Source organism: Halichoeres trimaculatus, unplaced genomic scaffold (genome assembly GCF_033239565.1).
Source record: "Halichoeres trimaculatus isolate MK-OKI-2021-1 unplaced genomic scaffold, fHalTri1.1 fHalTri1_scaffold_9, whole genome shotgun sequence".
Taxonomy (NCBI): domain Eukaryota; kingdom Metazoa; phylum Chordata; class Actinopteri; order Labriformes; family Labridae; genus Halichoeres; species Halichoeres trimaculatus.
In genome coordinates this window covers 37,013,661-37,023,274 of record NW_027437188.1, presented here as the reverse complement: position 1 = coordinate 37,023,274, position 9,614 = coordinate 37,013,661, and the positions used below count along the sequence as shown (strand labels likewise).

The 9,614-nt window shown below is 38.5% G+C and overlaps 1 protein-coding gene across 1 annotated transcript; it reads right to left on the bottom strand.

Moving 5' to 3' along the window:
• Positions 1-410: 410 nt before the first annotated feature.
• Positions 411-9,596, bottom strand: med17 (mediator complex subunit 17). The gene is made up of 13 exons (XM_074678805.1): positions 9,339-9,596; positions 7,615-7,859; positions 7,305-7,468; positions 5,942-6,161; positions 5,721-5,857; positions 5,526-5,607; positions 5,290-5,442; positions 5,073-5,203; positions 3,302-3,486; positions 3,047-3,184; positions 2,836-2,953; positions 2,584-2,743; positions 411-828 (listed from the first exon to the last, which is right to left on the bottom strand). The coding sequence occupies exons 2-13, from the start codon at positions 7,847-7,849 to the stop codon at positions 620-622; spliced, it is 1,932 nt and encodes a 643-aa protein (XP_074534906.1). The 5' UTR covers positions 7,850-7,859; positions 9,339-9,596; the 3' UTR covers positions 411-619.
• Between the last annotated feature and the right edge of the window lie 18 nt (positions 9,597-9,614).

The window sequence follows — 9,614 nt, the reverse complement described above, 5'->3', positions numbered from 1 at the left end:
TTCCATTGACACACTTTTTTTTTTACATGCTATAAGCCATTAATCTTTAAATAACATGAAAGAAAACATTTTTCTGGACTGCTCAGTGTGTGTGGCTCATTTTAAGTCTAAAAAGACATTTTCTACTGAAAATAAGACAAAAACACTTGATATGATTCAAGTGTTGTGCAGTGCACTGCCTCTAACAAGCTTTTTCAAAGACCTGAAAACTGGAAAAACTCGGAGCCGTACCCCCGGTGTTTTGTGTCAAACTGAGATGATGAATGGAGAAACACTCCACCAGTTGTTGAGTGAAGTTTTTATGAATGAAAACCAGAAGTGGTTGGTATTTCTGATGTGAGTCTGAAAGTAGTGATTTAGAAGAAGTGTTCCTGTATGTTGCTGTTTTACAGGCTGCAGGAACAAATGGCCTTGCAACAATCATGAACAAAGTCAGCTCTTTATTTTGATACTGTTTGGTAAAGGTTATTAACTGTTACAGAAAGAGAAGGCAGCAGATGCTGCTGGGACAGGACGAATGAAGGTCAGAGAGCTGGAAACAGGTCGTGTTTTCACAGAGTTCCTGTGACGACGTTGTTTCTGCAGCTCGGCGTCCTCTGAGGACAAACAGAGTCTGTGTCTAAGGACAGGGGGTCAGTGCAGCCATGAGGAGCTCCATCTTATACACAAAGTTTCGGCCCTCCATCTTGCTCCAGTGGACCTCTTTGCAGGGCCCCCTCAGGTGGCTCCACTTGGCCTCCTGGATCACGTCGCTCTTAGGGAGCTCTTTGGTCTGGCTGCGCGGGAACTGGACCAGAACTTTGCACCCGCTCTCTGGGCCGTTACGCACTGGGTAGAAACAGAAGCAGAGAGAAAAACTGAAATCTCCTCATGGTCACAGCAACAAACTTTAAAGGTGAGGTCTGCAGGAAGTTTCTTTTAAACATTACAGCGATGCAGCATCATGTCATGACCCGAGGTCTGCAAACTTTTCTTTGATACAAGACATTTTCTCTCAGCTCACCTGGATTAGAGTCATTCAGGAGCCAAAGAATCTACTTTATCTTCATGATAAACACGATAAATTGCATTAAATTCTATACATGGTCAGAATCCAGTGAATAATTAAATAAACTAGGAGTTTGTAAATTAATAAAAATTGTACATATGGTGTTTAGTTTTTCAATCTTTAATAAATTTGCAGAAATTTTTAAAAATATAAATTGACGAAATTTGCAAAACTGGCAAAAATTTTGAATTTTCAAACATTATCAGGAGTTTCAAAACATTTTGTACATTTTCTTAAAATTTTGGAATTGCAAAAATTCCAAAATATTGCAAAATGTTTTGAACTTTTGCAGGTTTTGAATTTTAAAAATGCAAATTTTAAAAATTGAAAAAAAAAAAGAAGATTTAAGATTTTGCACTTTAAAATGTAATAATTTGAAATTTCAAAAATTAAAAATAAAATTGCAAAGATTTCAAAATTTCAGATATTAGGGATATAAGATGTTTGCAAAAACAAATGACTAAATATCTAATCTTCCCGTTTAGATAATTATTCTAAACTGAGTTTTTTTTAATTAATTAAATTATACATGTGGTGTTTAGCTTTTCAATATTTAATTAATTTGCAAAAATTAAAAAAATCTCAAATTAAAAAAACTTGCAGAAATTATGAATTTTCAAAAATTATCAGGAGTTTCAAAAATTTTGCAAATTTTCTTTAAATCTTTGACATTGAAAAAATTCAAAAATATTGCAATTTTTTTGAATCGAAAATGCTAAATTTTGTGAACTTTCTAAAAAAATTTCTTTTAATTAAAAAATCACAAATTTCTGAAATATTGTTTGCAAACATTTCAAGATTTTTGCAATTTAAAATGATTGTAAAAAGATTCAAATTTTAAAACTTTTATCAATAATATTCCCTAACTCATCATTAGTTTAACAAAATGTTAACGCAGGATCTTATTTAGTGTCAGTGTCTTTAAACAATATTAATCTATCAATAAATTAATTAATTAATTTATCAATACCCTCTGTAGGAAAAAAAATATTTATTTTTTTTATTTTTTTTAATCTAAAGGAATCTGCAGACCCAGCTTTAAACACAGTGTTCCTCTCAGCTGGAGTTAAATCTGACTCTAACTGCTGGAGATGAGCCTCACACGTCTGGATCAGGAACCAGGTTAGTTTGATGCATTCCAGGAGTTATTTATGATTCACACTCTCATCCTCCAGCCTGTATCAACCTGCCTCTCTGAGCGACCGCCAACTTATCTCACTTCCAACAACAGCCACGGGCAGGCAGGGTGTTAGGCAGGGTGTTAGGCAGGGTGTCAGGCAGGGTGTGACCCTGGCTCCTGCTCCTCGGCACATGTTGCCGCAGAGACAAACAGAAATATGACAGCGATGTGAGAGCTGCTCGACTTCTTTTAGAAAGAGGAGAATCTGAGCCCCTGAACTCAGAATGAAACAGGTTTGACTCTGTGCTGGAGCGCTTTCAGGTCAGGATCAGTCAGGAAAAGACGAGTTAGGACGTCCTCGTCTGACTGAGACGCTCTCACAGCCTCCAACAGCCTCCAACACGTCACGTCTTACCTGAGATGGCGTACTCTCCGTTAGGAGAAGCGACGGTGACTGCAGACGCGTTCCCGATGCTCTCCACGGGACCCAGACCCACGTGGTTACTGAAGCTCAGCACGTGCCAGCCCATCACTTTGGCCAGCTGCTGGACAGCGTGCACCTGATGCTGAGACATCTGGAGGAAGAGGAGGACGGAGAAATGTGACTGGAGGATCAAAAATGAGCGTGGTATTTAAAAACGTGCAGAGTTAGAGACGGAGGCGGGACCTGTGAGAGGAGGAAGTCCTGCAGCTCCTGCTCCTGATGTGAGAGCGTGACCACGCGTCCGTCTCTGTGCACCACTCGGATCTGCTCCACGCCGATGTTCAGCTGCAGCTGGATGGACCTGAACACACACACACACACACACACACACACACATTAGACCTCATCCCTGGGAAATCGTCAGGGCCGAATCGTGACTCTTTTCTGGACTCACTTGCAGATCTGCTCGTAGCCCTGAGACGTGATGAGCACCTTGACGCTGGACTCGTACACGTCGTTGATGTTGGACCAGTGAGCCTGGATCTGAGGGTCTTCGATGCGGCTGGCGAGGCTGTCGATGGTCCGTGCCGTCCTGAAAACCACGGACACTGATATGGTCACTCAGCGTTCACAGAGGTCACTGCTCTGACTGAACACGTGTCGTATATTTATAAAACACACGATGAAGCGCCTCCCTGAGTCTTCCTACCTGCTGCGGAGGAAGATGTGTTTGGCCTGTTTGATGATCTTCTCCAGCAGCCCCTCGCTCTGCTGCAGGCTGGAGATCTCAGATTTGTCGTAGGCCAGCGGTCCTGCCAGGCGTAAGCGTTTGTGGCCAAAGGGGGCGCTAGCAGGATGGGGCATCACCATGGAGCTGAGCTGCTGCTTGTGGAACTGACAGAGACACAAGTTTGGTCACAAAAACTGTAAAGACTTTGGTTTTTAAAGAAACAGAAACAGAGAGAAAAACTGAAATCTCCTCATGTTCACAGCAACAAACTTTAAAGGTGGGGTCTGCAGGAAGTTTCATTACATGTTCAGAAACACAACATTTAAACATTATAGCAACATAGCATCACGCCATGACCAGAGGTCTGGAACCTTTACTTTGATAGGAGCCAATTTTCCTCAGCTCAGCTGGATTAACGTCATTCAGGAGACACAAAATAATTTTTAACTTCACATTAAAGGCGCAAAGTGTATAAAATTCAAAACATACTTAGACTCTGAGGAAAAATCTAGATGTGAAGAATTTTGTATTTATGAAAATGTACATGTGATGTCTTTTTTTTGAATAGGTTTGCCAAAAAAAATCAAAGAAAAATTTCTAATTTTTGATAAAATAGATTTCAAAAATTTGAAAAATTTCAAAAACCCTTTGATTTTAAAGATTTGCAAAAAAATTTATTCAAAAAAATTATCTTCACAAGAAAGAAATTAAAGTGAATAAAATTCTACACATAGTCAGAACCCAGTGAATAATTATTAAAAAACTGAGTTTTCTTAACTAATAAAATTGTACATGTGGTGTTAAGTTTTTCAATTTTGAATAAATCTGCAGAAATAAAAAAAAAAATCAAATTAACAAAATTTGCAAAACTTGCAAAAATGTTGAATTTTCAAAATTAATCAGGAGTTTGAAAAAAAAATGCAAATTTTCTTAAAATTTTTGGAGTTGCAAAAATTCCAAAATATTGCAAAATGTTTTGAAATTTTGCAGAAGGTTTTGAATTTAAAAAATGCAAAATTTAAGAATTAAAATAAAAAAATTGAATAAAAAAAATCTAAAAATTTTGATATATCAAATATTTGCAAACATTTCAAGATTTTTGCACTCTGTTATGTCATAATTTGAAATGTCATAAGATTGCAAATTGCAAATCATTTTAAAATTTCAAAAATCAAACAAAAAAAAATCGCAAAGACTTCGAAATTTAAGATATTTCGGACAAAAGGAGTTTTAAATATTTATGCAAATATTCTTAAAATATTTAAAAATTGCAAACATTTTAAAACATTGAATTTTTTTCATTTTGAATTTTTGCAAAAGTTTTTCAAATAAAAAAAACAATTGTGAAATTTTAAAACTTGCAAAGATTCAAAAATGGAATTAAAAAAAATGAAAAAAAACCCACAAAATTTTGAAATATCAAGAGAAAAAAAAACAAAAAAATTTGAAATATTACATTTTTGCAAACATTTCAAGATTTTTTTTAAGTTAAAATTTTTACAAAAAATTCAAATTTTGAAAATAATATTAATAATATTCCTTATCAGTAGTTCAACAAAATGTTAACACAGGATTTTTTTTTAGTGTCAGTGTCGTTACTCATCAATACCCATCAGCTGATCTTAGCCTTTTTCCTACAGCACATAAGATTAATCAATGACTCAGATCATTAAACTAAAAATCTTCTCCGTTTATCTCCAACACAGAGAGAGCTACATTTCTCTGCAGATCCTGTCCGTCAGTGTCTCACCTCTCTCATCATCTGATGCAGGTTGTGCTCCAGCACGTAAAGATGGTCGTCTGGTTTCGGTTTCTCTGGAGACCCTCGCTGGTTTTTCTTCTCCCCCGTTGAGTGGCACAGAGAGATGGAGAGCTGCAGACCTGAGAGAAAGATGAAATGAAGTTTGTTTCCTGACAAAAATAAAGCTCTGGGTCACAGAGATGGAGTTTGTTGGGTTTGGTCCCACCTGGGAAAGGCTGTGAGATGATCTGATTCTTCACCACGATGTGCGGGATCTGAGATTTGATCTGGACAGCTTCTCTGGACAGCTGAGCGAAGATCTCCTTACAGAGCAGGACGTTTTGAGCCGCCTCCAGCTTCACGTGCCACGGCTGAGTACCTGACGGAGACAACAAACACGATTCAAGCAGCTCCGTCAGAGCCAGGAGTGTGCTCCTCTTCAGATGCTGCAGCCAAACTCACCAGCTTTGGTCTTCAGAGGCCTCCTGAACAGGTTGACGGTTCCCAGATCACCGATATCTGGAGCTTGTTTTTGGATGGAGACCTAAAGAGAACGTCACAGAAACATGTTCCTCACGTCCATAGTGTTAAAAACTAAACGATGAGGCTGGTGTGTGAGTGTGAGCAGCATTTCCTTCAGTGTTTGTTTCCTCTCACCTTGATGTAAGCAGATCCTTCTAGATCACTGGGGATCTGGACATCCAGGGGGCAGTAGTCCTCTGGGATCTTCTTGTCCAGGTCGATGTCTGTGTTCTTGATCACCTCAAAGGTGCCGTGATGAGGGAAAAGGGAACCTGTGAAAAGTCAAAATATGAAAGGTTGAGGTTTAATAACAAGTTAAAATCTTTTCTTTCATATACAGCTTGCATATTTCCCACCTGCGCTTCTGTAGCTGAGGTCTCCCAGGATTTTGTCGCCCACTTTCCGTAGTTTCCACTGCGAGCGAAGTCGCAGCAGCTCGGAGTTGAAGTCCCTCTGCCTCCTGTTCTCCATGTTCTCCGCCACAGACTTACTGAGCTTCTCTGCCCCCTTCAGGAGCAGCTGAGCGGCTGTGCCCAGAGACTTCTTTTTGCTGATCAACTGGAACACCTGTGGGGTCTGTGTGAGGGACAGAAAGATACAAAATACATAAAAACAAAACTGGGATAGTGACCTACACAGGGTTCCTACAGCTCAAGCCAAGTTAAATTTAAGACCATTTAAGACTTTTTTGAGGCTGTTTGAAATCAAATTTCAGACCAAGTTGACAACAAACCACAACTGAAACAAACAAACCAATAAAATAAAAACACCACAAGATTTACCTGGGTGAGAGGCCATTTTAACCCAATGTTTATTTTAAATAAAACATCACTTTTTGTCTTCTTTTTAACCCCATTTTTACAGCTTTATGTCTATTTTGCCCCCATTCATCATTTTTTGGCCACTGTCAGAAACATTTTTGTAATTTTTACATGTTTTTTGAAATTTAATATCAAATTTGATTCCCAATTTTGCTGCGAAAAACTATTTTCCTAAGCTACTTTTGGATTTTTTTGCAAAATTTTCCTTTTTTTTTTTGCAATTTCATACCTATTTTGCACCTATTTATTATCCTTTTTCCACTTTCATACCATTTTTGCCCGGTTTTTGCAATTTCATCCCGTTTTTGACCTTCATTCATACACTTTGTCCCACTTCTGGTCCATTTTTATCTTTTTAAGCCCGTTTTCATACCTTTATTCCTATTTTGCCCCCATTCATTTTTTTTGACCACAGTCAGAAACATTTTTGAAATTTTTACATGTTTTCTGAATTTAATTTCAAATTTAATTTCCAAGTTTGCTGCCATAATCAATTTTCCTAAGCCACTTTTGGATTTTTTTTTTTTTTTTTTTTGCCAGTTTTTCACCTATTTTTCCCTCTCCAGGCACTGTAGTTAAAACCAAGACATGCGTCTGCTCTGAAAGATCCTGGTGCAGCCACATCACTGCTTTGTTAGTTCTGCTTTTGTGATTACACAATGTTGCCATGACAACAAATCAGTGAATTCTCTTTGAAAAATAGATACGTTCAATCTAACATAAATCTTATTGATGTGGTTAAATTTTTAAGACTTTTGAAAATTGGATTTAAGACATTTTAATGCCAATTAAGGCCTTATTATTATTATTATTTTTAGAATTATGAATTCAATGCCTTTTAAGACTTTTCAAGGATCCGGGGAACCCTGCTACAGTAAGTGATCTTCCATCAGTTTACCTTGCTAGCAGCTGGATCCTGAGACACTGGGTCCAACGCCATGTACTTCTTCTCCTTCACCACACTGAGCACGTCATAGAGGACGCACATCTCTGTCAGGGCGCTGCGCAGGTTGTTACGCACCGAGTCCCAGGGCCAAAGAGACGGCTGAAACTTTACTGTGCCTGTGCAAAGAAAAACATAAACTATAACCTGATGGAAGGAGCAAAAATAACTCTAAGGAGTGTGTTTTACTTTGAATCAATCTGTCTGGAACAATCATCTGTGGTCATCTGATAAATCTGTTGCTTGTTTGTGTCTCTGGTGATACCTTCTTCCTCCTCTGGGTCCTGCTTGCCCCACTCCCGGTCCCTGGGTTCGCCCTCAGCTCCTTCCCCCTCAGAGTCAGATTCCTGGCTGAAGTCAATTCTTTGGGCCAGCTTTGCCAGGTTCTGGGACATGGACAGAGGAGGGACATATGTCTCTGTCCCATCCAGGGCCACTTCCTGTACCTGCTTCTCACAGGAGGACTCGATGCTGACCCTCACTGGTGGCCCACCTGACATGATGGCGATGCTGACATGAGGGAGACAAGGAGAGACAAACAAACATCAACCTGTCTGAAGTCTGAGGGTCCAAACCAAGCATAGGAGGTTAAATTCATATTCAGACGGACATGATAACAAAGAATGTCACACAAACCACAAGGCTGAAGTTGGCATCCGATAAGAGTTTTCCGGTCCACCTTAAAAATGTCAAATCGCCTGAAGATGTCGGTATTCAGTCGTTTTCCTGTGTATTTCTGTCTTTTTCTGATCAACACCACATAGGAAAAGGTCCTTATATAAAACCACATAAAAAACAGACTTCAAACCTGGACTGGATTAATCTTTAAAAGCCTAAACATTCATAAAAACACAGTCCCTGATTTGTGAAACCTTTGTTCTATTTGTGAAAATGCAAAAAAAAGCACATTCCACTGATTTTTGTCTCATTCAGACCACATTAGACCAGGTCCAGAACCACAGCACTTAGACTCCTCAAACCTGGACTGAAATATTATTCGGGGCCTAAACATTCATGAAAACACAGTCCCTGGTTTGTGAAACCAAGGCACCTAGAATTAGTCTAAGTGCTGTGGTTCTGGACCCTAGACCTGGTCTAATGTCCAAAATAATAATTATATAAGATAATCCAAAAATCAGAAGAATGTGCCTTTTTTAGTTTTCACAAATAGAATAAAGGTTTTACAAATCAGAGACTGTGTTTTTTATAAATGCTTAGGTTCTGATGAATAATTCAGTCCAGGTTTGAGGAGTCTAAGTGCTGTGGTTCTAGACCTGGACCTGGTCTTATGTGGTCTGAATGAGCCAAAAATCAGTGGAATGAGCCTTTTTTGCATTTTGACAAATAGAATAAAGGTTTCACTAATCATAGACTACGTTTTCATGAATGCTTAGGCTCTGATGAATAATCCAGTCCGGATTTGAAGTCTTTTTATATAAGGACCTGTTCCTACGTGGTGTTGATCAGAAAAAGACACAGAAATAAACAGGAAAACGACTGAATACTGCCATCTTCAGGCGATTTGACATTTTAAGGTGGACCGAAAAAGTCTTATCAGATGCCAGCTTATTGGATGCCAACTTCAGTCTCGTACACAAACCTGTGTTAAGGTGATGAATAAAAAGTCTAAACAGGGATTTGGATGAATGTACTAAATGTAATTGCTGAGAGAATAGTATGGAGACACTGCTCTGTCTGAAAGTAGCCTTAGGATCGTCATGTTCAGTCACTTTCTGGTATTTTAAGCTGTGGTATATGTAAAGTTAATTAATTTTTAACCTCTTAAATAGCCTCACTAGTCATCAGCATCGAAGAAGCTGCAAAACTAACTCAACTACAGGCTGAATGAGCTAATTTTCATGGTGTATTGTTAGCTTATTAGGCTAGCTCAGACGTAGCAAGCGTTACAACTTTACTGAAACCAACTGATAATTCAAGACCCCAGTTACAGATAAACATCAGCCACTCATTAATAACTGAGAATCTTACCTTTTTTTTCCAATAAACTCACAAAAATTAGCGTTTTTCCGCTTTAAATGTGATCTATATTCCTCTAGCAGCGTAACCTGTTCATTCTACGCTGTTAGCCGGGCAGATTAGCACTCTGCTGCCCCCTAGTGATGTGATATAGACATTCCAGTGTGCTTGTTTTACTGCAATTTACTGCACTTTTTCGTATTGTATTGTTTTGTTCGGTACACGTTGAGTATTTTCTTGTTTTGTGTTTAAATAACGAGAAAAAGGAAAAAGGAAGCTAGCGTTACA

Coding starts and splice junctions, on each gene's coding strand:
- med17 (XM_074678805.1), bottom strand. CDS start 7,849: ATGTCAGGTGGGCCACCAGTGAGGGTCAGCATCGAGTCCTCCTGTGAG. Junction 6,162..7,304: donor AGGATCCAGCTGCTAGCAAG/GTAAACTGATGG, acceptor TCCCTCACACAG/ACCCCACAGGTGTTCCAGTT. Junction 5,608..5,720: donor AAGGATCTGCTTACATCAAG/GTGAGAGGAAAC, acceptor CGTTCTCTTTAG/GTCTCCATCCAAAAACAAGC.